The sequence below is a fragment of the Lasioglossum baleicum genome, chromosome 16, assembly GCF_051020765.1.
Source record: "Lasioglossum baleicum chromosome 16, iyLasBale1, whole genome shotgun sequence".
Classification (NCBI taxonomy): domain Eukaryota; kingdom Metazoa; phylum Arthropoda; class Insecta; order Hymenoptera; family Halictidae; genus Lasioglossum; species Lasioglossum baleicum.
The window spans coordinates 11,970,147-11,997,478 of NC_134944.1; the positions used below are offsets into that span (position 1 = coordinate 11,970,147).

The 27,332-nt window shown below is 37.1% G+C and overlaps 1 protein-coding gene across 8 annotated transcripts; it reads left to right on the forward strand.

Annotated features, from left to right (window-relative positions):
• The first annotated feature begins 44 nt into the window (after positions 1-44).
• Galphaq (G protein alpha q subunit) lies at positions 45-27,332 on the forward strand. 8 transcript variants are annotated; one of them, XM_076441104.1, is made up of 11 exons: positions 45-338; positions 1,335-2,288; positions 2,571-2,707; positions 11,959-12,143; positions 13,653-13,807; positions 14,756-14,884; positions 20,135-20,264; positions 20,359-20,512; positions 21,238-21,345; positions 23,261-23,368; positions 26,826-27,332. In XM_076441104.1, exons 3-11 carry the CDS (start codon positions 2,590-2,592, stop codon positions 26,906-26,908), a joined length of 1,170 nt encoding a protein of 389 aa, XP_076297219.1. In that variant the 5' UTR covers positions 45-338; positions 1,335-2,288; positions 2,571-2,589; the 3' UTR covers positions 26,909-27,332. The 8 variants fall into 8 exon arrangements, with proteins under 8 accessions (XP_076297219.1, XP_076297220.1, XP_076297221.1 ...); XM_076441105.1 differs by lacking the exon at positions 14,756-14,884 and adding an exon at positions 18,482-18,610 and having other exon boundaries at positions 1,335-2,707; XM_076441106.1 differs by lacking the exon at positions 21,238-21,345 and having other exon boundaries at positions 1,335-2,707.

The following is a 27,332-nucleotide window of genomic DNA, read 5'->3' on the forward strand; positions in this document are numbered from 1 at the left end:
TGGTCCGTTCGTGTTGTGTGCGCTCGTGCGGAGAAGCGAGCAGCATATCAGCTGCCATAAACTTGACACGACAACAGTACGGAGTATACGGACCACATATCAGTGATACGGACTCACGTTCTCCTAAGAATAAGGGAGAAGGAGAACCTATATATTTACATACATTCACAGTCAGTGTTTCAATAAGTACGTGACGCTAGAAGAACAAGAAAAAGCAACGGAGAAGGAGAATCTATATTACATTCACAGTCAGTGTTTCAATAAATATAAATTACGTGACGCTAGAAGAAGTGGAATAAGCGACGGAGAAAAAGAGAACCTATATATATACCTTCACAGTCAGTGTTTCACCGAGTATAAATACTACAATTATAGATTTACATTTAAATGTTTATTGAAATAAACTGTTCGTTGAGAAAAAAATTGAATTTTTATTATAAACGATTTTCTATCTGTGAACATTTGTTTAATTCACATCGAAGTGGAACGTCAATGTTTTAAACGAATGTTCATAGATAAAAAAAAACGTTTAGAATAAAGACTGAATTTTTAGGAATTCTTACAAGGTTGTTTCACGATGATTTTCATAGAAAATTTATTGAACATTTAAATCGAGGGAACTTTCAAGATTAAATTGAGGAACATTTCAAGCTTTGAAATAAGGGAACATTCAAGTTTAAGTTGAGGGAAATTACAAGTTTAATTAGTAAAGTATTCAATTATATCTGATAATTCGAAATTCAGAGGAATTCCTAGAGGAAAATTCCTATAGAGGAAAATTTCAAGTTTCAATATCTCTGCATTCACGCAGTCACTGTTCCATCGAATAGAAATCCGTGACGCTGGAAGACCAAGGGTCCATTCCGTTGCACGCATAATGCGCATACACTGTATAGTGTAGTATAAGAGTCTCTATGCATACACTATACAGTGTATGCGCATTATGCGTGCAACGGAATGGACCCCAAGAAAAACCAGCATCGAAAGACAATCTACATACATTCCACGCTCAGTGTTCCTCCGAATGAGGACGTGAGACTAGCAGAACAATCCTAAGCATCGTCAAGGTTTATTACAAATTTCAAGTGAGGAAACTTTAGTAAAGTATTCAATTATCTGATAATTCGAAATTCCGTCGCGAAAATTCAGGGGAATTCCTATAAGAAATTTATATTTTTACTCAATTCTTATAGACAAATTAATTTCAAGTTTAATTAGTAAAGTATTCAATTGTTTCATAAATCGAAATTCAGTCACAAATTAAGAGGAGAATTTCCGTAGTAAAATTCGTTAAATGTTCATCCAGATATATGAAATAAATTATACATGCATAGTCAGAGCGTTCCACCGAATAGAAAGAAATCCGTGACGCTAGAAGAGCAAGAGAAAAAGCAACGTCGAGAAACAGTCTACGTATATTCTACACTCAGTGTTCCACCGCGTGAAACTCCGTGACGTTAGCAGAAAAGGCGTAAGTTCCGCCGTTGGACAAAGACAGAGTGTCCCTCGAGAGAGCGCGAGAATGCGTTAGCTTTCTCGGGTGGAGGGGGGCGGGTCGGGCTCGAGGGAGAGAGAGATAGAGCGCCGGGTGGATTACCACACCCAACCGCGCCGGGGACGGAGTGAACGAGTGAACGGAGCCGTCGGAGAGCTCTCTCGCGAGTGGTGTACGCTCTCGCTGGGGACGGTAGAGGTGTGTTTTTCCGATCGGGAATTTTGCAACGTGCGCGACGGGTTTCTCTATCCGGAAGTCGTGTGTTCTCCGCGTAAAACACGTCGGGCGAGAGAGAGAGAGAGAGAGAGCGAGAGAGAGAGAGAGAGAAAGAAAGACTCCTCTCGTGTGCGCGCGTGTGTCTCTCCGACACGATCAGTGTGCGGTTCTCCGTTTTCTTTCTGGTGTGTGGCCACGGGAATAAAAAGAAACGGTTTCTCTCAACACGCGTTCCCTCCCAGTTTTGCCCGTGTGTGAATCGACCAGATTCAAACGGAGAGGGAGAGAGTTACTACACCGGAAGAGAGAGGAATTTTCTTCCGTATTGCACCGTTCTGTATATCGTACGTGTGTGTTTGATGCTTGTCGCCGCGGCTGCTGCTGGCGTCCAGCTCTGGTCCGCGTGTGCTGCGAACACGTCCGGACTCACGTCCGTCGCCGTCGTCGCGGACAAGTGGTTGTGACACCGTGCGGCCAGTGCTCTAAACCACCGCCGGTGAATTATCGCAACGGAGAGGCAGCTACCACGAGGACGGCGACGAGAAACAACCTCGTCGCTCGTTCGAGCTGCCCCAAAGTATACCCACAAAACACTCGTCCTCTCCTCTCAGATCCTCACTTCTCTCTCCCTATCCCGTCCCCCTCTCTCCCTCCCTGTGTGTGTGTGTGTGTGTGCGTGTCTGTGTCTCTGTCTCTTTCTCCCCCTCCTCTCCAACCCCGCCCCCCTCCTCCTCTCCTCTCCGCCCACCGAGCGGAGCCCCCCCTTATTCCTGTACCCCCCACCTACAATTTCTACTATTAGGATCTTTCCTTATTCCTCTTTAACGCGTTTCTTCGCTTCTCCGTTCCTCCAAACGAGGATCCTGCCGTCCTGAGCCATGGCGTGCTGCCTGTCCGAAGAGGCGAAGGAGCAGAAACGTATCAACCAAGAGATCGAGCGGCAACTCAGGAAGGACAAGCGAGATGCCAGGCGGGAACTTAAGCTACTATTGTTGGGTGAGTTTTTTTCATTTTGATATTATGCGTTTTGGTTTTGGGTTGGGGTTTTTTAGGTGAGATATTGGGGGAGCAGTTAGTTGGGGTGGGATGTTTGGAGACAGGTCCGACGGCGTGGTTGGAGAATTGCGTGGTGGGGGTGGGATGATAGGTTTTGTTTTGTGGGGTTTTTTGGGGTTAAGGAGGGAAGGGTATTTGTTTTTTGGTTAAGATTGTGGGGAGGGACAATTGCAAGTTTCAATTGTGGGAAATTGCAAGTTTCAATTGAGGGAAATTTCAAGTTTAAATTGAGGGAAAGTTCAATTTCAGTTGTGGGAAATTTCAAGGTTGAAATAATTTTTAAAACTTAAAAGGAATTCCTATAATAAATTTATTTTGAGATAATTTTTATGGAAAATTAATTTAACATTTAAATATTGATGGAAATTTCAAGTTTAAATCGAGGGAAATTTCAAGTGCAAATTAATTTTTAAAAATTGAGAGGAATTCATGCAATGAGCTTGTTTCAACTTAATTTTTATAGAAACTTAATTTAAGATTGAAATTAAGAGCTATTTCAAGATTAAATTAAGGGAAACTTCAAGTTTTGTATTCAGGGGAAGATAGAACACTCTAAACCTAACGACCATAAAAAATGACTGATGTGTATAGTATTATAAAAATAACAAGACTAAATTTCTTTATATATTCTGCGATTTTTAGTATAACCTATACCGGAATCAAAAAACGTATTCAATCAATTCCCACGAAAAGACCTTTACAATCTCGATAAAAATCTTAATTAAAAATCTAAAATGGGTCATTTGACTCCTCGTGGTAGGTTCGGTGTTAACAATGTAAACAATAATTCGAATAATGGTACAGCAATTTTTAGTGTCGCTTCTCAGAGTCATCACTCGAATGCTAAGGATTGTTTCACGCACCCGGCGAATCTCTGAACGAGATCGCCACTCCTTCTCTGTATCTGAAAGTGAGCTCTCGCTACTCCTCTCTATGTGTACAACCGGCGCGGCGTGCGCTTGACAGCTCGCGACTATACTGTTACACGATAACTTCCTACCGGCTCCCATATTTACACGTCGCACAGTATTCTAAATTCGCAGAAAAACTGGTCAAACATTAAAAACACTAGAAGAAAACAGTGAAAACCTTTCAAAAAAAAAAACGATGTGTACTAATAAGGTTTCGTACACAATGCAATACATTTACATTTCAATGAACAAGTTCGTTACGAAAAAATTAAATTTTTATTATAGACGTTTATCTACCTATGTAAGTACAGGGTGTATAAAAAGTAATGATCATACACTTCTGGATCGGTGAACATTTGTAAGAGAAACTTGCCGCAAAATGATTTACAACAAAGAAAATTGTTGTTGAAATTATTTTTTTATCGACCAGAAAAGAAAAAGTTTGAAAGAAGCCACATGTCGCAAACAAATAGATTATTGAAAAAGTTTTCTATACAGAAGTTGCATGGTCTGAAGGATATTCATAAGCGTAACAAGGATACAAAGATATTCAAGGTGGTCAAGTTAGCTGGGACACCATGTATACGCAAAATACAAGAAATAAGAGAAGACGAAAAAGTATTTATTTGATTTCCAGCTGAATACAAATAATAAAAATAATCTTTTATTTGCACATAAGAAATAATAAATAGATTATTTTTGGAATTATTTAAATAAAAAGTTTAGTTATTATTTGCAATTAAAAATTTGCCCAACACTGGTCGGAAGGACATTAGGTTGAGAAGTGGGGAAACTGGAAACTATTGAAAAAACTATTCATGGAAAACACCGAGGTAACAATCGCAGTACTATTTTGACCGCGGTCGGAGTAACCTTCTTCCCGTTCTCTGTCACGATTTCGGAAGGTGTGTTGTGTAGTGTCCTGTGATTGTGTAGAAGTGTGGTGTTTTGTGCTTCATCGCTAATAAGATGTATTCGCGCAAATGGCAGTGTCCTGTTGATTCGACGGAGGAACAGAAGATTCTGAAAAATTTCTAAGTACATACATACCTATACTTGACATTAGTATTTTATAATGTAGGATTAATATTCTTATGTGTAACAATGGATACAAGGTATTCTTTCACATTTTGCAACTTCAAATTTATGATTCATTATTGATGTACCAAACAAACTTTGACAATAATTTTCTTTACTATAAACAATCTTGCGGCAAGTCTCTTTTACAAATGTTCACCGATCCGTTACTTTTTATACACCCTGTACATTTGTTTTGAAAAACGTTTATAATAAAAAAGAATTTGATTTTCAGGTATTCTTATAATAAAGTTGTTTATTTTGATTGAAATTTATTTAAGACTTAAATTGAGGGAAATGCAAGATTAAATTGAGGGAATTTTCAAAATTAAATTGATGGAAATTTTTCAAGTATACATTTAGGGAAATTTCAAGTTTAAATTCATGAAAATTTCAAGTTTAAATTAAGGGGTCATTTCAGTTTAAATTGAGGGAAATTTCAAGATTCAATTAATTATGAGAGATTTGGAGGAATTATAAATATTCTTATTTTAAGTTAATGTTTGTAGAAAATTAATTTAAGTTTCAAATTGACGGGAATTAAATTGCAAGTTAAAGTGGGAAATTTCAAGTTTAAGTTGAGGGAAATTTCAATTATAAATTGAGGGAAATTTCAAGTTTAAATTAAATTTTACAGATCAATTTTAATAGAAAATTAATTTTTTTTTTGAAGCTATAAATGAATTTGGCCAGTGGATTACGCCGTTTGCAAGATTTTTATTGGTTGTCGGGCCTGCTCTATCTTTTCATTGTATGTAACACAATAGTGAATTATTTAACAATAAATTTGTTTTGAATGTTTCTGAACGGCGATGTTGCTATTGCATGCGTACCACTCGCGATTATGCATAGATTTCTTGGGCTCGACGGTGCGTAAAAATGCAAGGTGAGCGTTTTTAGAAAACTGTTAAGATATTAAAAGCCGCTTTATTATTATCGCTCACCGTTACTTTGTGGACCGCCGATTGAACGGATCGATTATTCCCATACGAGAAAATTATCGCTGTATGATTTTATAACGTCTAATAGCGTCTCACTTGACATTATGGTCATTCTGCAAAGTCATATTGGATCCGGGGAAAAAAATATCTAAGTATAACAGAAAATTTCTGAAATAATTCACAGTTGTGTGTGCCACTACGTAGAATGCTCATCAAATTTTTCGTTATTTTTCGTCGAGCAGAACAGAAGAAATAGTGCATAGTGTCACCCACATAGCAAGGTTGGGAGTCCTATCATAATTTCATATTTCCAGATTTTTTTAAAAATCGTATTTGCAACCAAAAAATCTGAAATAATTCACTGGTATTTATGCTGTTAAGTAGAATGCTCATGAATTTTTTCGTTATTTTTCGTCGAGCAGAACAGAAGATACAGAGCATAATTCCCAGATAGTGAGGGTGGGGATGCTATCACAAATTCAGGGAAATTTCAAGTTTAAATTGAGAGAAATTTCAAGTTTAAGTTGAGAGAAATTTCAAGTTTAAGTTGAGGGAAATTTCAAGTTTAATTTTAGGGAAATTTCAAGTTTAAATTGAGGGAAATTTCAAGTTTAAGTTGAGAGGAATTTCAAGTTTTACATTAAGGGGAAATTTCAAATTTAATTTTAGGGAAATTTCAAGTTTAATTCCATGGAATTTTCAAGTTAATGTTGTCGGGAAATCATGCGTCGCTAAAGAAGAAACCGACAGAGCGGTAAACCAGGTGGAACGGGATCAACGAAAACCAGACACATACATCAGGGATCTAATCGCTAGAGAGCGCTGATGTAAAAGCTCATCTGTTTGATAACCTTTTATGACTGAAAGTCTACGCAAGCCTAAATATGGTTACTTCTTTTACAGATGGAGCGTTTATACGTGTACATGAATCTGTTTAGATCTGAATCAATTCAAATCGTACCAAATTCTTTCGTATTTTATATTCTAGCAATTTTTCAAAATTCTCAGATGCAGAAAGATCCGCAGTCGTCATTTCATCAAATCGTACTCTATTTCTTCTGTTCTGCTCAACAAAAAATTACGAAAAAATTCATGAGCATTCTACTCAATAGCATAAATACCAGTGAATTATTTCAGAATTTTTGGTTGCAAATCCGATTTTTAAAAAAATCTGGAAGTATGAAATTATGATAGGACTCCCAACCTTGCTATGTGGGTGACACTATGCACTATTTCTTCTGTTCTGCTCAACAAAAAATTACGAAAAAATTCATGAACATTCTATCTGATACAACGAACAACAGTGAATTATTTAAGAATTTTTGATTGGGAAATGAATTTTTTAAAAATCCGGAAGTATATGAAATCGTGATAGGATCCCTAACCTCGACCTTATCAGTGACCTTGGACGACCTTGAGCAAAATCTGCAGAAGTAGTGATCGACGTTAGCGCATCAAGTACACGCAAGGATCGATGGGTGGATTTGTATATTTGCCCGCGCAGTCTCTAACAGGTCAATGACTCGCCGTGTGTCATCTTAGAATCCTATATATTCAATTTTTCCGAAAACCTTTTCTTATACGAGAAAAAGTAATAGGACATAAAAGACGCAGCTTATTCAGGTCTACAGATTTTGTTTAACATATTTTTCGCCGCGGTGAATAGTTTCGAAGATATTCGAGAAAAACGTCAGTGTCGGATCAGTTATCTTGGCCGGGCGACCCGTCGCTGATATTTTTCTCAATTTTATCGAAAACCGAACGTTTTACGAAAAAAAGTAATACATACGACATAAAAGACGCAGCCCGTCCAGATCTACAGGTTTTGTTTAACGTATTTTTCGCCGGGTTGAATAGTTCCGAAGATATTCGAGAAAAACAATTTGATCAGCGTTAACTGTAGGGGAGTGCAATGCACCCTAGTGCATTCTGTGTTGTGCCAGTACTCCAGTGCTCTCTTTAAGCACACAAATGGGTCAATGTCTGCACACCAGCCACCTTATATACCAAGCAACCATTTCACTTCTCCAGTGGGGGTCCTCTTTCTATAAAAATGAACTTAAAATTAATTTATTATAAGAGTTTCTCTCAATTTTTGCCGCTGATTTTGGAATTACGAACAATTTAAACCATAAATTTTTCTCAATTTAGACTTAAATTTCTCTCAATACGTAACTTGAAATTTACCTGAATTCAAAACTTGAAATTTCCCGTCCATTCTAACTTGAAAAATTTCCCGAAATTTAAACTTGGAATTTTTCCCCGCATTCAAAACTTGAAATTTCCCTAAATTTAAAATTGAAATTTCTCTCAATATAAAACTTTAAATTCCTCCAGTTTAATCTTGAAATTTCCCTAGATTCTAACTTCAAAAATTTCCCCGACTTCAAAACACTTGAAACTTCTCTAAATGTAAACTTGAAATTCTCCTCGGCTCGAAACTTGAAATTTCCTTTCACATACTCGAAAAAGTGTCTGTTCCGCGTGGAATTAACCGTCCATGATAGAGAATCGGTAACGCGATATCCACGCTGGCCGGTTTTCGTGTCCCTTTGATGCAACACGCATTGTCTCCGCGGGACATTCACGTCTTTATGATCTCATGATTCATGCGGGGCTAACGTGCATATTTACCTAGCCGTTCTGCGAAATGAAACCCAAGCTAAGCATGCCTGATGCGGTTTTATCGGTCTCACAGTAACAGGAAACTTTACAACATACATACATATATGGATAACAGGGTTTTCACAGAATTTTCACAAACTTTCGTTTCAAATGTCGTCGTTGCGTGCTCTTTTTGTTTATAATCGGATCGGTCATTTTGTTTTTCGAAGTTCCAAGTTCAGAATCCTAGTCAGCGACCTTGAAAACATTAAATGGGAAATTTTCAAAGAACCCCAGGGCCGTCTTGAGGCGATTTGGGGCCACTGTGAGTCGTTGCATGATATCCCCTAATTATATTTTCTAGGTTTTTAATTACTATCGTGCGTAGAGTGTACAGTCAATCCACTGCCACCGCTAGCAGCAGTACTAACACTATAGCCGACCATTCTAACCAGGAATGGGTCGATAGTTGTCGACGTGGAAGGCATAAGCGCTTTCACCATTCCGTCTACAGCACCAACGCCCAATAGTACCTTGATATACAGAAAGTTCTGATAAGAAATTCGGAAAAGCAATCTAGCTATAACGCCAGATTCAATTTTTATCGATTTACACAATGAACAGTACAAATAAGAATTTCATAGCTTGAGGAACGCTCAACAATTTGATAAGCAACCGTAAAAATTAGTTCGTACGTTCCGCAATTACGTCAATTAGACACGGCTGTTTATCCACCACTTAAAATTCCGAAAATTGAATCTTATCTGCCTCTACGTGCTCGCTCAACAAGATTCGTACTAACATTTCCACAAGAATACAATGCAGAATGAATAAATTACGCAAATTGGCGGCCTTGAATCTTCTGTTCTGATCAACAAAAAATTACGGAAAAATTCATGAACATTCTACCCAATTGTACGCGCAACAGTGAATTTTCTCAGAATTTTCGGTCGCAGCGTCGATTTTTAAAAAATTCCGGAAGCATAAGATTGTGATAGGATCCCCAAGCTTGCTATCTGGGTTACACTACACACGAATTATCCTCTGTTTCTTCTATTCTGCTTGGCGAAAAATTACTAAAAAATTCATGAACGTTCTACCTAATAACAGAGACGGCTGTGAATTTTTTTAGAATTTTCGACCGCAGCGTCGATCTTGAAAAAAATCCGGAACGTAAACTTGTGATAGAATATCCAACCTCGCTATCTGGGTTAGACTACGCACGAATTATCCTTTATTTCTCCTGTTCTGCGAGACAAACAATTACGAAAAAATTCATGAACATTCTACTTGATAGCATACATAACAGCGAATTATTTCAGAATTTTTGGTTGCAAATCGAGTTTTCGAAAAATCCGTGAATCTTCGGGGTACCGTAAAATCGGCAGTTTATGCTTCCGGATTTTTGAAAAGCGTATTTTGCAACGAAAAATTCTGAAATAATTCACTGTTATGCGTACTATTAGGTAGAACGTTTATGAATTTTTTCGTTATTTTTTCTCGAGCAAATAACTCGTAAACAGATCTGTTTACTGCTTCGAAGTATGTACATAGTTACAGGGTGAGTACGGTTCCATGATTTATGATTCATTTCTTCTGTTCTGTGAGAGAAACAATTACAAAAAAATTCACGAAAGCACGACAGTGAATTATTTCAGAATTTTCCGTTGGAAAAATGAATTTTTGCAAAAATCCGGAAGCATTGGTAACGGTACGGGGCAATAGTGGCATTGCTACGTCGACGCAAGGTGGCACACTGACAATGAGTGATGGAGTGGGGAGAGAACGGATGAGGAGAAGGAGGAGAAGGAAAAGAGGAGTAGAAGTGATGCGGCGGTTGCCGTTGTCCATACCGCTCACGAAATCATGAATGAAAACGGGCGAGCGGCCAGCATCGCAACTTACAGCCTAGCCCCCGCCGCTTATGGATTTTCTCTTTCATCATCTTTCCGAATGCATACGAGATTCAACTCCAGCCTCCCGTGCTCTTTTGTGTGATCTGCGTTAGTGTCTTTTGTGCGGCACACCGAGAAGAGGCAAGTCAAGTGGGGATCCGATCACAATTTTATGGTTCCGGATTTTTTTAGAGATTGATTTCGCAACCGAAAATTCTGAAATAATTCACTGTCATGCGTGCCACTGGGTAGAATGCTCATGAATTTTTTCATCATTTTTTGTTGAGCAGAACAGAAGAAATAGAGCATAGTGTATCCCAGCTAGCTAGCTTGGGGGTCCTATCACAATGTTATACTTCCGGATTTTTTAAAAGATTGTATTTGCAACTGAAAATTCTGAAATAATTCACTGTTGTGCTTTGTATTAAATAGAATGTTCATGAATATTCTAGTAACTTTTTGTTGATCAGAACAGAAGGAACAGAGCATAATCTTCTGTAGAATGATGATGGGATAGAATGTTCCAAAATGTTCAGGATCGATCTACATATACTTTTGTCGTGTAGTGTACAAACCGAACGGGTTGTTAAGTGTTACGTAAGTTGTCCGTCAGGTCGCGTATTCATATTTGCATTTGCATAATCCTTGTCGTTTCTCGTTACGAATCGAGGAGCTCCCTCGAGAGCGTGTCGACCAAAATCGTCTAAAGGACTATCTCTATCGTTCGACAATTTCCGTGCAGCGACCGCGGTGCGTGCATCATGCTTTCCCAGGATGACAACAACGGAAGGATACTTACTGCACTAATCGGCGTATCGTGTCATTATTATATTTTTAGCACCGCTTATCTCTGCAATCTGAAACTAGGAAACAATATGGGTTACACTATGCTTTATTTCTTCTGTTCTGCTGAAGAAAAAGTGACGAAAAAATTCATGAACGTTCTACCTAATAACACAGATGTCTGTGAATATTTTCCGAATTTTCGGCTTCATTGTAGATTTTTAAAAAAATGCAGAACATAAACTTGTGATAGGATCCCCAACCTCGCTATCTAGGTTAGACTACATACAAATTATGTTTTATTTCTTCTGTTCTGTTTAACAAAAAATTACGAAAAAATTCATGAACGTTCTATTTAATGGCACACATAACAGTGAATTATTTCAGAATTTTTGGTTGCAAAGATCTGTTCCTTTTGTTCGATTCTAAAAAAATAGAAAGTCGAGAAGGAGGTACGCTGTCATTCTGGTGTATAGTATCGATTAACGGAAGATGGTTAGTGCTAGGTGACGCTTTCTATAAGACTTACAACAGGGTGACCCACCGATAAGCGACGATATCGACAAAGGCTGTTTTAATTATGGCAAGGTGGCTACTGGTGGATTATGGAATCCGCTGGGCTTTTAATCAATTACCGTAGGGTGACCACTTGTGGATCATGTTGTCTGCAGCTCTTTTTATTAATCAATTAACATGGTCGCAGGTGCGTCACGATGTTCACGTATCGATGGGTAATCGTACCGTAGTTAATAAAAGCCTAACAGAAACACCGTGACCCAATGGTGGGTCATTCTACTATGACTATCGCAGGACATCGATTCGATCGATACATTTATATGTATATTTTTATTCCGTTTTGCTCGACAAAAAATTACCAAAAAATCCATCAACATTCTACTTAATAGCATACATAACGGTGAATTATTTCAGAATTGTTCATTGGAGAAGTGATTTTTAACGAGGCGAATATTATGTTACAGGTACTGGTGAATCCGGCAAATCCACGTTTATTAAACAGATGAGAATCATCCACGGAGCCGGCTACTCGGATGATGATAAGAGGGGGTTCATTAAACTCGTGTATCAAAACATTTTCATGGCCATGCAATCCATGATCCGGGCGATGGATCTTCTTAAGATCGAGTACGCTGATTCTTCGAATATAGTAAGTATTCTCCCCACATTTTTTATATTAAACATATACAGGGTGGGGCAATAACTATTAGCACCTCAAATATCTTCGAAACTATAAGTTTCACAGAAATATTTGCTGAAATAAAATTGCACAGTACGAAGGAGGCCATCCGGTGGCGATAATAGTTTTTTTTGCAGGTGGAGGTACTTCGGAAATTTGAAGGTCGCCTTCATTTTTTTAAATGGAATGAGGTATTTTTTAATACATAAATCGATGCAGCTGGACATTCGTTATAAAAAATTACTAACCTATGTATGTCGAAAAGTTAGTAGTAAACGAGATATTTCAATTTAAATAACTCTAAAACGTTAGCACGACAGTAATGGTGTTCTAGAATTTTTTAAATCGAAATATCTCGTGAACTACTAACTTTTCGACGTACATGGGTTAGTACTTTTTCATAACGAATGTGCAGCTGCATCGATTGATGTATTAAAAAATACCTCATTCCATTAAAAAAAATATCGATGACCTTGAAATCTTGTAAAAAAATGACCTTGAAAATTTTTTCCCTTACACCGTTACACGTGGCCCTTCGAACAGTGTAACTTCGTCCTAAGAAGTTTTTTTGTACAACGCAAAGTAACGGAGATATTTAGGTGTTCAGTTTCTTCGGACTCACGCTGTATATAGTTCGTTTTTCAAAAAAATTTATTTCAATTTTTTATGTAGAATAATTAATTTTGCAAACACACGCATAGACTCACACAAGCGCCAGCTCCCTCGCTCGCGCGCGCGCTCTGATTCCCAGAGCAGAGATCCAGAATGAGTTAAATATATCAGTGATCTACACATGTGACTCATGAAGTTTAAAGCTCGTGTTAGTTTGGCCGTCGTGTGTAAACAGTAGACCCCACATGAAGAAGCTTTCGAGGCTCACGTGAGCCACGAACAGAGCTGTGTGGAATTTGAATTACAATCGAATTACTCTACGAATTATAATTGCAAAGTAATTCGATTAGACTGTATTCAATTATTTCGTAATTCGAAATTCGGTCGCTTCGTTCAATTACATTGCAATGCAATTTGTAGTCCTGGTCTCTTGTTCAATTCAATTACAATGTAATTCGATTTTACAATTGTATTGTCCATTTTCAATTACATTTCACTTCGCACAATCGCATTTCATTTCAATTGCATTGTATTTCAATTACGTTTCATTTCAATTGCATTGAATTTAATTGAATTGTATTTCAATTACATTTCATTTCAATTACATTTCATTCCAATTGCATTGCATTTCAATTACGTTTCATTCCAATTACATTGTATTGCAATTACGTTTCATTCCAATTACATTTTATTGGAAATATTGTGTACATAAAACACAATGTGATTCAATTACGTAATTCAATTAGACTGTATATTCAATTATTTCGTAATTCGAAATTCGGTCGCTTCGTTGAATTACATTATAGTGCAATTTATAATCCTGGTCTTAACCGTGCTTAAACGCGTGCACCCGTTTGTCTGTCCTAGGAAAAAGCAGAACTCGTGCGCGTCGTGGATTTTGAAACGGTGACAACGTTCGAAAGTCCATATGTAGAAGCAATCAAGGACTTATGGGCAGATGCTGGCATCGAACAGTGTTACGATCGTAGACGAGAATATCAGCTCACAGACTCCGCTAAGTAGTAAGTAGTTCTTCTCCGTAACTGTCGCATATTTTTTACTTTTTTTTTTTGTTCAAACATCTTTAATAACCTTTTTTTTTCTCCCTCTTCAACGAGCATCGATCGAAATCAAACGTTACAATTCGTGAACCAGGTCCCCTAAAAACTGCCTACACCTACACACATACGTACACGTATATCGCACAAGAACAGTGTGACGCAACTGAAATAATAATTTTCGGTTAAAATCGGTTAAACATGTGAAAATGTAATTTTTCGTAAAATTTTTTTTTTCGTTATGTCACACTGTTCTTAATGCGAAAATATATTCCATTTTACACGTACACGTAGAGGTACACACGTATTTATATAAGATGTGTAAAAATGTTTGGGTCGAAGTGTTGTTACACATGAATTAAACATTAAAATATCGAATATCTTCGAAACTATTTACCGTGTAGAAAAATATGTTAGACAAAAGTTGTAGATCTGGACAGGCTGCATCTTTTATGTCGTATCACTTTTTCTCCTAGAACGAACGGTTTTCGAAAAAATCGAGAAAAACTTCGGACAAAAACCAAAAAATACGTATCTGACGTTTCCCTCAATTTCCTCGAAAACCGTTCGTCCTACGAAAAAAAGTAATACGACATAAAATACGCAGCCTGTCCAGATCTACAAATTTCGTCTAACATACTTTCCGACGCGGTGAATACTTTCGAAGATATTCGAGAAAAACATTTGCTATTCGATCTAAGCAATTTCGCACGGTCTCGAAAAATCCAACAAAAAAAAACACTGAAAAAGGTCGTGTCCAACACTTTCCCCCACCGCCCGAATTTCTCACTATTGTATACCTAAATACGTAACAGTAAATAGTTGGTGTGATGGTGGTGGTCGTCGTCGAACTATAAACGAGAGTGCCCCGTTTCCTCTCGCGTATCAAGTATTGAGAAGATGATGTTTCAGTTACCTAATGGAGATAGATCGAGTCGCGGCACCAGACTACCTCCCCACAGAACAGGACATTCTTCGCGTGAGAGTGCCCACCACTGGTATAATTGAATATCCTTTTGACTTGGCAGAGATTCGATTTAGGTACGTCTGGTCATGCAAAAGAACAAAAAAAAAAACGGGGGAAGGAGCTGCATGCGTGCCTGTGTCAACTATACTTACCGCCGGACTCTTTCTGCATCGTGAACTGTGCATCCATTGTGACTCATCAATTTCTCTTTCTCTCTCTTGCTTCTACACATCAGGAAAATCATGACGTAATCTGTTTTGTGTTTATTCTATGTCCCACTGACATCGCCGGGACGAAGCTTCATTGATCTCTTTCCATTTATGACACGTTTTTTCAAGTTTGCCGAATAATAGAGAATTTTACGGTTCCGGATTTTTTAAAAATTGATGTCACAACCGGAAAATTCTGAAATAATTAACTGTTATGTACGCTATTAAGTAGAATGTTCATGAATTTTTTTGTAATTTTTTGTTTAGCAGAACAGAAAAATGAAACATAATTCGTAGTCTGACCCAGATACTTATTTCTGGCATTCTTCCGATTAAAATAAGATTGTATTTAGTAGTTTAAACGAAGATCGTTGGTTGTCCAAGCGGTTAAGGAGTTGGACTACCAAGCGGTAGACCGGAAGTTCGAATCCCGTCGGGGTAAGAAATTGTTTTTCTCCGTGAAAGTTTCGGTCGCAAGGAAGGACAGCGTATGGGAAAGAAAGAGACGCGGACAGTCGCCGTCGCCGGCACAGTTCAAAGGCCCGTGTATTCGCCAGTGGCGCACCCAGGATGTAATCTCGGGGGGGGGGCCGAGTTGAACCCAGCCCTAGGTTTTGCGTGATGACCTTTTTTTTAAGCCAAAATATCTATCAACGGTACCCAGGGCTATTCCGCGATTTTAATTTTGAAAGCTGAACATTTTTTTCTTGATGGGGGACTTGGCCCCCTGGCTCCCCCCCGTGGGTGCGCCACTGGTGTTCGCTGTGCCCTTCCTAGCGCCAGAAACTTTTCGTCATCGATTAAACCACTAAATACAATTGAAATTATACCGTGTTTGGTCTTATTTTAATCAGAAAAATGCCAGAAATAAGTTAGTGAAAGTCCCATAAAAAATAATGAAAATAAAAAACTTTGGTGCATTCGATTCATGGTGTCAATGTAGTGGTGTTCACACCGATATACCCGAGCCGAAGTCCATCATCGCCGTCCTGCGGCATTGGCCGGCAGTGGAGTGGGTAGGCACTGGACAGTGATCGCATACCCGACATCGGACAGTAAACGCGATTTTACTGTAGTGAGGTTGGGGACCCTGTCACAATTTCAAACTTCCGGAGTTTTAAAAAAATTCTCAAGTAATTCACTATTAAGTAGAATGCTCGTGAATTTTTTGAGAAATAAGTCATAATTCGTACGTAGTCTAACCCAGATAGCGAGGTTGGATATCCTATCGCAAGTTTACGTTCCGGATTTTTTTCAAGATCGACGCCGCGGCCGAAAATTCTGAGAAAATTCACTGTTGCGCGTACAATTGGGTAGAATGTTCATGAATTTTTCCGTAATTTTTGGCCAAGCAGAATAGAAGCAACAGGGGATAATTCGTGCGTAGTCTAACGCAGGTGGCAAGGTTGGGGATCCTATCGCAATCTTATGCTTCGGGATTTTTTTAAAAATCGAATTTGCACACAAAAATTCTGAAATAATTCACTGTTGTTCATTCCCCCCTCTACAATGTTCATGAATTTTTTCGTAACTTTATCTCGAGCAGAACAGAAGAAATAAATTATAGTGTAACCCAGATAAAATAGTAACACCATCCTTAGAGACGAAAGTGACACTATGCGAGGGAAGACTGTATTTCGATCATTATACGTAACATTATAGCCAATGAACAAACAAAGTCAACGATGTATAATATATGTTGACCTTCGAATGGCCTTCGAAGACATTTCATTCGAAGGTCGACATATTATACATCTATGAATTTGTCTTTTCATTACCTATAATGTTACACTAATAAAAATACGTCGTTCCATTAAATATAAAAACGACGATGACCTTGAAATCTCCGAAAATATGACCTTGAGAGAAAAATTTCTCCGTCACAATAATCGCTCCACCGAACCAAATATTTTTTATCAGAAACATTTTCTTGTATTAATACTAAAATTTACTAATGCTTTCGGCGCTAAGGCAAAAGGTTTTCGTGTATTATTAAAAACAACTGAGAATTTATCGCGCAACAACAACATTGAACTTTTCTTTTTCAATTGTTCTCAATTGTTTGTTTGAAAAATCGATTTTCCGGGAACGTGATTGGTACACGAAAATTGATATACTTGACGTGTATCTTTCACCACGGATATAATTCTATAATCGCGTTTTTACAGTAAAGTCTCGATCTAGGAAAACCAAAAGCAATTGTTTACAACGATACTGCCTAACATGTACTAATTTATGAATTACAGAAATTAGTAGACGATACTCAATACAAAAATCAATAAATTAATGAAATAATAAATACATAACAAAATAAATAAAATCGTTTTTTAGAAATGAAATTCATGAAATCAAACCGGAAAATAAAATCAATATGATCAATCAGATAATAAATAAATAAATTCGTTTTTTAGAAATGAAAGAACAGCGAATAGAACAAAACCCGTTTTTAATGTGGCCAAATGCCGGTCTCAAGCCCGGAAACACAGAGAGGAAACGGTGTGTTCATTACTTTGTCGTTTTCAACAATGTATCTATGTGTTTATTTAAACAATTGCATACGCAGATTGCATCGATGCAACCAGAATTTCTATTTCACAGGGACAATTTCGATATTCGTTTGGAAACAAGTCTTCCCTTGCATTGTGTTACTATCTCGGAGGTATCGAGTCACAGAAAGCGTAGAGGTTACCACGTTGTTTGAAGTTTGCCAAACATACAGCATTTTAGGCTGCCGAATTTTTTAAAAATTGATTTTGCAATCGGAAAATTCTGAAATAATTCACTGTTATGTATGCTATTAAGTAGAACGTTTATGAATTTTGTCGTAATTGTTTGTCTCGCAGAACAGACAAGATAAATCATAATTCGTGTGTAGTGTAACCCAGATAGCGAGGTCGGGAATCCTATCACAAGTTTACGTTCCGGATTTTATTCAAGATCGACGCCGCGACCGAAAATTCTGAAATAATTCACTGTTGTTTGTTCCCCCTTGTAGAATGTTCATGAATTTTTTCGTAATTGTTTGTCTCGCAGAACCGAAAAAATAAATCATAATTCGTGTGTAGTCTAACCTAGATAGCGAGGTTCGGGATCCTATCGCAATCTTACGCTTCGAAAATTTTTTCAAAATCGACGCCGCGACCGAAAATTCTGAAATAATTCACTGTTATGTATGTTGTTAAGTAGAACGTTCATGAATTTTTTCGTAATTGTTTGTCGAGCAGAACAGAAGAAATAATTAATTGTATAATGTGTCATAAAGGCGAGATCAATGAATCTTCGCCGGTCGCAGATTCTTTCAGGGGGAACGCGCATGAAAGAAAGCTGTTGTCGCGACAAATTTCTCTCTCTCTCTCTCTCTCTCTCTCTCTCTCTCTCTCTATCTCTCCCCCTCCTCAAGATCACCTTTACTTACACGCATGGCATGCACTATCAGACTATGGCTTCTCGTTTGTTTTGCAGTTATCTTAGTGACCTAGAGCGTATCGAAAAACCCGACTTCCTTCCTACTGAACAAGACATTCTTCGGGCTCGAGCTCCTACTACTGGCATTATAGAATATCCGTTTGATCTGGACTCCATCATATTTAGGTACTAACACAATTACTTTAAACTCTTTTCCTACTCGTTAGAAGTAAATCTAAGTACTAACCAAGGGAGCAACGGGACCCCAGAAATAGAAAAATCCACGCTTCTCTCAGTTTCTTTCAATTCCTATCGCCTTTGTCCATTTCGAGCGAAATTGTTGTTACTGGACTGCGGATCTTCGCGCATATCTTCGAAACTATTTACCGTGTAGAAAAATATGTTAGACAAAAGTTATAGATCTGGACAGGCTGCATCTTTTATGTTGTATCACTTATTCTCCTAGATCGAACGGTTTTCGAAAAAATCGAGAAAAACTTCGGACCAAAATCAAAAAATACGTATCTGACGTTTCCCTCAATTTTCTCGAAAACCGTTCGTCCTACGAAAAAAAGTAATACGACATAAAATACGCAGGCTGTCCAGATCTACAAATTTCGTCTAACATACTTTCCGACGCGGTGAATAGTTTCGAAGATATTCGAGAAAAACGCTTGCTATTCGATCTAAGCAATTTCGCACGGTCCCGAAAAAATACAACAAAAAAAAATACTAAAAAAGGTCGCGACCAACACTTTCCAAAAAATTGTAATAATCAAATATTGAAATAATAAAATAATTTTTCTTGAATATCTTCGAAACTGTTTACGGTGTAGAAAAATATGTTAGACGAAATCAGTAGAAAGTAGTTGGTGAGACTAGTAGAAGGTAGTTGCAACTATTACAAAGGGAATAAATTAGAAATAACTAACAATAAGTATGTACACTATTTGGCAGACTTTCATTGGTTTTCTTTGGTTTCTTTTCTGCGTTATCCTTTCGCTTCATCCAGCTTATCGTTCGCATGTTCTCTCGCCGGTCTATACTCGCTGAACTAAATTTTCCGCAAACGTGTAATTCACTTCTATTCGTTCTAACGCAGTTTTCGTAAAACGATAGAATTATTTGTTTATCACTCGCTGCGCCGAGAACTATAATACATTCCATTTGCTAACGTATATGTATAGCGAACGCTTGGAGAATTGTTATCGTTAGACTGCGGATCTTTATGTATTTATACATAATTGTATAGGAAAATTGAGTGGACGAAATTGAAAATTGAAATAAATGAAAAAGTTGTTAGTAAATATTGGGACAATTGAAAATTGTTAGAAAATTGAAATAATCGAAAATTGTTAGAAAATTAAAATAATTGAAAGTTGTTAGAAAATTTGGAATAATTGAAAAGTGTTAGAAAATTGAGTAGATGAAATTGAAAATTGTTAGAAAATTAAAATAATTGAAAGTTGTTAGAAAATTGGAATAATTGAGAATTGTTAGAAAATTAAGTAGATGAAATTGAAAATTGTTAGAAAATTTAAATAATTGAAAATGCCAATACATATGATTTCTCGTTCATTCAAATTATGAAGGGAAGAAATAACATTGAATTTGGTTGCAATCGGCGCAGACAATTTTTATTTTGCATAAAGATCCGCAGAATAGTTGTGATAATATGTCGGACAATACTAACTTCCACTGACTTTACAGGATGGTAGATGTCGGCGGACAGAGATCGGAGAGAAGAAAGTGGATCCACTGTTTCGAGAACGTAACTTCCATTATCTTTCTAGTAGCTCTAAGTGAATACGATCAAATTCTGTTTGAATCGGAGAACGAGGTAATGATATAAAAATATAAACTGAACTATACGATCATCTACGAAGATTTAAAAGTGCTAAATAATAAATCTATTGTACGTTCTTGTTTTTCAGAATCGAATGGAAGAGAGCAAGGCGTTATTCAAAACAATTATCACATATCCTTGGTTTCAACACTCCTCCGTCATATTGTTCTTGAACAAGAAAGATCTGCTCGAAGAGAAGATTATGCATTCCCATCTTGTCGACTACTTTCCTGAATACGACGGTAAGCGTACGATGAAAATTCGCCTTGAAACAGCAAGTTCGTAGGTCTTATTAAATAGACGGCGGATCTTTATGTGTTTATCAGGAAATTGGTTCGTTGAAATGTAAAACAGCAAATGATTAGGAACATTTTGGAACATTGTAACAATGTTTTTAATGTGACAAAGTCATTGGGAGATAAAATCAATCATAATTCGTGTGTAGTCTAACCCAAATAGCGAGGTCGAGGATCCTATCACAAGTTTACGTTCCGGATTTTATTCAAGATCGACGCCGCGACCGAAAATTCTGAAATAATTCACTGTTGTTTGTTCCCCCTTGTAGAATGTTCGTGAATTTTTTCGTAATTGTTTGTCGAGTAGAACGGAATAAATAAATCATAGTGTAACCAGATAGCAAGGTTGGGGATCCTATCACAATCTTATGCTTCTGGATTTTAAAAAAAATTGTATTTGCAACCAAAAATTCTGAAATAATTCACTGTTATGTATGCTATTAAGTAGAACGTTTATGAATTTTTTCGTGATTGTCTGTCGAGCAGAACAGAATAAATAAATCATAGTGTAACTCAGATAGCAAGCATACACAACATATCGTGCGTATGTCGATTACGAATTGTTTAATAGAAAACGAACTGTTAGCAACTGTCCGATGGGATCGTATAATAATTATTTGGTGGACTATTCGTTTAATTGTTAGTAAACCGATGGTAATTTTATGGTACAGGACCTAAATTCGATTCTGTACCAGCCAGGGAGTTCATCTTAAAGGTCTATCTCAGTTCGAATCCCGATCCAGACCGCATGTGCTACTCTCACTTCACGTGTGCGACAGGTCTGTTGCAAGTACGACGCACCCCCCCTGCCAGAATGGTAGACTTTCGTAAAAGAGAAATATTGTCGAAATGAATTGTAAGGAGCTAGATCCTTCCCCTCTAGAAAGAAATGTATTCGCGTAGCAGCGTAACATTCGCATCGGTAACAAGCACTGCTTTGTAATTGAATAAAACGCACACCTATGTCAAATTAGATTTACATAAGGACTTGATCCAGTTGACGAAGCTTCCGAAAGGTTTCCACGCAGAGTTAATTCGGCTAATTCGGTATATATATATATATATGTATATATTGTCCTTCGGAACCCGTAGAAAAACGATAATATCATTTAATTTATCTCCGTCCTTGTATTTCTAGTTTTAACTTATCGAACCTCGTTAATATACGGGGTGTATTGAGTGTAGGGATGAGAATCTACACCTCTGGATCGGTGTGAAACACCACAACATTGATATCCTTTATTTTCATTATTGTTTTATGGGACTTTTACTAGCTTATTCCTGGCATTTCTCTGATTAAAATGACATCAAGTTCGAAACTTTCATCGTCGATTAAACCACTAAATACAGTTGAAATTATTATATAGAATAGACGCAGTCATAAAAAATAGCCTCTCTACGCTACTGAAGTCCGTTCAAAACACGGGTGTTGGGACTTCGATTGAAGAATTACTGTGCTGCATTAATAAATACAAGCTAGACAGAAATTTCGTTCATATTATAATAAAAATAACCAATTAACGGACTTGCCCCGTAGACGGACTCACCCCACTCCAGTGTGGCCAGATGAGATTGAAACCAACCTCATTTCCCCCTTCAGGCTCTCCACCTTATCCCCTTCCACTATCCTATTCCACCGTTCAGTCCCTATCGCGCACGCGTAATGTATCACATATTACTCTGGTCATCAGAGAGGAGGTACTTGAATTCCCCCCGATTCCTTTTCGATTACCCCTGTCTGGACACACTGCCCTACTCCACCTTGTTTACAATTTCGCGACAAGTTTCTCTCACAAATGTCCACCGATCCAGAGGTGTAAATAGATTGTAGATTATCATCCCTACACTTAAGACACCCTGTATATTTACGAGATTCGAGTAACCTATCCCACTCGCAATTTGAGCAAAGATCAAAGCGATCGTGTAATTGTTAGGTAAACGCAAGGTGTATTATATTTAGAGGTGTTCGGACTTGTCTCGGAAAGGTGTGATAGATAGAGGTTAGTTCTCTGGTCGCCGCCAGATGGAATACTGAAAGCGTGATGGCGCACTATGGGCCACGGGCCAAACCGACGAAATCTGTGCCAAAATCAAAGAACGTTCGATAGAAATGAGATAGAGCGATGAAATTTTTTAAAAATTAAAGCTGAAACTTTGCAGAATATTCTCGCAAAATCCTGCGGTCGTAGACAAATTTTGAAACCAGATTCGAAATCAGCGTGAAAAAGTCTACGGGAAATGATGTGTCGCATGTTGAAAAATTTTTTCCGCGCGTGGTATTGGAAAAAGCACAATTTTCTTGAAATTGTGCAAGTTTAACGAATTCTTTCAAGGTTAAAAAACGTTCGTACCACAATCTCCATAATTATCCGATATTCTGCAAAGTTTCAGCTTTCATTTTAAAAAAATGTCATCGCTCTATCTCATTTCTATCGAAAGTTGTTTGATTTTGACACAGATTTCGTCGGTTTGGTCCATGGCCCATAGTGTGGCGCCTAAATAGTATTCCATCTGGCGGCGACCAGAGACCTAACCTCAATCTGTCACAAAACTTCAACCTTACAGAGGTGCTTATTTAGTCGTAACGTAACACCTCTATAATACACCGTGGGTAAACTGGGGTAAACGTATTATTATAAATATGTAGTAGTAGTAAAATGCCTATTTTCTGTACTTTGCTTGTATATTCCACAGGTCCTCAGAACAATGCTATGTCTGCTAGAGAATTCATTTTAGGGATGTTCGTCGAACTGAATCCGGACACCGAGAAAATTATTTATTCACACTTTACGTGCGCCACAGGTAGGCTACAACAGTATTTAATAATCCAGCACTGATAAATATGTGTGTGTATTGGCTTTTGCTTCTTTAATATATCGTGTATGTTATAGAGGTGTGCGAGAACCGGGAATTCTCGGGAAGACTCGTATCAGGTCGGGACGGGATTCCAAAAATGTTCGGGTTTCCCGAAAGTTTCAGGATTCCGTAATTCCGTCCCGATCCCGAAAACATCGTTTCTGTTCCCGTCCCGTCCCGGTTTCGCACACCTCTATTTAGTATGTTAGCCGAGGTTACTTTGCATGTTGTCCACGTGGGCCCGATAAGGTTCGTAAGTTCTAACTATGATTCCGAGAGTTATTCAAACGCATGGAAAATCAATCTATTGTTCTGTAAAGCGACATTGGCGCGTCAATTTAATTGTAAAATGCATAAACATCTTTGCAATAAATTCAGACATTAAATGTTTGCTACAGATAAATTATTACATTGTTACGAAAGTTAATATGTGCAGGACCGTTTCGTAAAAATGCATGTGAAATATCTTTGCGAGATAGATTCGGACATGAAAAATATTTGTTTATGAAAAATTATTACATTAGAATTGACACAGTAAAATGCATATAAAATATCTTTGCATTAAATATAATTGCGTTATTTAAATTTTATTGTCTGAAAGCTTACAAGGAGTTCTCGTACGAACATATAATTTGTTTTACAATAACAATATCGATAACGTATATTAATGTTTTAGTCAACTAAATACATATTTAGACCATTTTCAAGAAAAATTTTCATATAATTGCGTCTGTAAAAATTATTAAATTAATGCAAAGTGTAATTTATATTGCGTTCCGCACAAAAAACCAAATGTTCTAAGAAAAAACAAACCTACTTGCTAAGTGAACAAATTATTTTAAACTCTTTACAACTTTATAACACATGTCGATTCCATGCCTGTGATATACGAACTACGAACTGAGGACAAACCAGGACAAACGACAAACGTTAGAATTTGAAGAGGCAATGAATCAGAAAATATCGATCGACCCATTGGCCAATCAATATTTGGCGGTAAATATGAACCGTGAAAAATCCAAGCAACAAGTTTCCACGGTTTGTATACCATACGAAGTTGTGGTAATTTATTAATTGACATTCTATCGAGATTTTATCTGTTAAAGGTTTAAAATACATCAAAAGTAGATTGAATGTCAATTAATAAATTACCAAAACTTCGTATGGCATACAAACTTGTTGCCTGGATTTTTCACGGTTCATATTTACCGCCAAATATTGATTGGCCAATTGGTCGATCGATGTTTTCCGATTCATAGCCTCTTCAATTCAAATTCTAACGTTTGTCCTCAGTTCGTATTGGTTCGTATATCACAGGTATAGAATCAACATGTGTTTTAAAGTTGTAAAGAGTTTAAGATAATGTGTTCACTTAGCAAGTGGGTTTGTTTTTTCGTAGAACATTTGGTTTTTTGTGCAGAACGCAACATAAATTAAACTTTATATTAATTTTTCTTGAAAATGGTCTAAATAGTCGATCGAAACGTTGAAAATTTTGTGGTAATTTGCAAAATTGCTTAAGTAGTAGCATCAGATCGAACCAGTGCTCTGAATGCTCTGAAAGCATTAATATGCGTTATTAACAAATTGTCAAATAGTAACAATATCGAAATTGTAAGAGAGCTCTTATCGCAAGTTAGATCGATTTTTTTTTCAAGTTTTAGATTGATTTTCCCATGCGGAGAGACGCCTGTTTATTTCCAATAACATGTTTGTTTATTATTGCATGCTGCGTTCACACGGGATTATGCATATTCAGACACTGAGAATATCAAGCTTGTATTCTGTGCCGTTAAAGATACAATTATGCAAACTGCACTGAAAGAATTTAACCTTGCCTAAAATATGTGATCGTGAACAATCTTTTTTGCATTTATACGTAATCTATATGTATTACGTTTCACGTATAATACATATATATACAGTATATACATACACAGATTTTTTACAATGTTACTATCCAATATCTGAACATTGGCAAATCAAGGAGCTGAAATATAAATTAGTTGTCTGCATAAAATATCAGTCCTGCTAATCCAAGATAAAACAGTTTCGCCAGGCATCGACCTCGATTAAAGCTGAACTCCGGAACTTTACGCATGCATGAAGAAATGTTCTCACGAAGAAAAGTGTAACGTAGCGAAGACGTTAACAGGTGAAATGAATTTTTATCTTATTTCTGGCTGCGCTTCAGAGGTCAACGCAGAACATTTCTACTTGGCGTAAAGATTCGCAGTTTAGCTATCGAACAAATGAAATAACTACAAGAGAAATGTTTTACTTCAAATATTGTTACAGATTCAATAAAAATCATTTCAAGTCTATTGTTACTGTTTCTGTTACGCTGTGTCATTCAAACTTAACCATGCGAACCTTCGTACAAACAATGAGAATTCTATCGGTACGGCTATTTAGTAATCCATATAGAATATACAGTGAACCACGAAAGTATTTAGAAAGCATGCATCGTATAAATCTTGTTCTCTTTCAGCGTGTTGTTTTACATCTATGTTTATCGGAGAAATAACATTCAATAGTTCAATATTCAAAGTTGCTTTTTACTCTAAATTTCCACGGAATTTTATTATATTATATGCATAGCTTTGTTGTGAAAATCTTCTGTTTTAAAATTCGAAATATTCCGATACTTATTAAAATCACTTGAAAATCAACTAACAATTATTTCCCTGTGTAATATAATTTTCGAACTGATTCGTAAATAATTATACCTGTGTTAAACCTGTGTTATACTCGCAAAATAAACGGTGCACGTTGCATGTGTCTGTCAACTTCAGCTTCTACTAATCCTAAGAATTTGGTAAGTGTGTTTCTTCAATCTCAAATGAAAGGTATCTCAACCATACTTCGTATAACACATTACAATTCGCACCTATAACCTCTATTCTTGTCAAAATTTCGTTTACGTCAAATCGTTTTTCTCGAATTTCTTCGGAACTATTCACCGCGTCGACAAATATGTTAGACAAAACCTGTAGATCTGGACAGGCTGCGTCTTTTATGTCCTAGTACTTTTGTTCGTAGAACAATCGGTTTTCGAGAAAATTGAGAGAAACGTCGGACCAAATGAATGAAATATTGAAATAATCAATGTAACGCCGATAAAATCGTTTTTCGTAATCTTTTCACGTAACAAAGTTGTTAAGGGATGAAATGAATTTTTCTGTTATTCCTGCTTGCCACAATGCGAAACAATTTCATTTTCCATAAAAATTAATTATTAAGAATAATGAATTAATGATTATTAAGAATTCCGAATTAATAATTACTAAGAAACAATTATTAACAAAAAATATGAAGGATTAATAATCATTAAGCATTAAGGAACATCCTGTATATTAAGACTTGTTAAGAACAATAATACCGACGAATCCTCTTCTTGCAGACACGGAGAACATCAGATTCGTGTTCGCAGCGGTGCGAGACACGATCCTGCAGTTCAACTTGAAGGAGTACAATCTGGTTTAGACGACAATACACGGTGAACCTCTGAATAGACTGGAGAACTTTTCTTACACCCTTGACCAAGGTATCAGTGCTTAACAGAGCTCGAGAAACCGAAGAAAGATCGAAAGAGAAAGAGAGAAAGGGAGAGAGAGAGAGAGAGAGAGAGAGAGAAAGAGAGAGAGAGAGAAGCCAACAAAGCGGAGGGTCAAAAAATAAAACCGAAAAAAGAAAAATAAACAATAACTTTTGTGGTGCCATCAGCGTGTTAATTTGTCGCTGTTTACGAAAAAGTGTGTACCAACAAAGCGACTTGCGAAACACATGGACCTAAACAAAAACCATCAGAGGAAAAGAAAAAGAAACCTTTTTTCACTGTCGAGAGAGAGAGAGAGAGAGAGAGAGAGAGAGAGAGAGAGAGAGAGAGAGAGAGAGAGAGAGAGAAAAA

Bases quoted from the DNA above. Each gene is read 5' to 3' on its own strand.
- Galphaq (XM_076441105.1), top strand. From the start codon at position 2,590: ATGGCGTGCTGCCTGTCCGAAGAGGCGAAGGAGCAGAAACGTATCAAC. The intron at 20,265-20,358 runs GTAATGATATAA...CTTGTTTTTCAG, and splicing joins TGTTTGAATCGGAGAACGAG to AATCGAATGGAAGAGAGCAA. The intron at 20,513-21,237 runs GTAAGCGTACGA...TTTATGGTACAG, and splicing joins CTACTTTCCTGAATACGACG to GACCTAAATTCGATTCTGTA.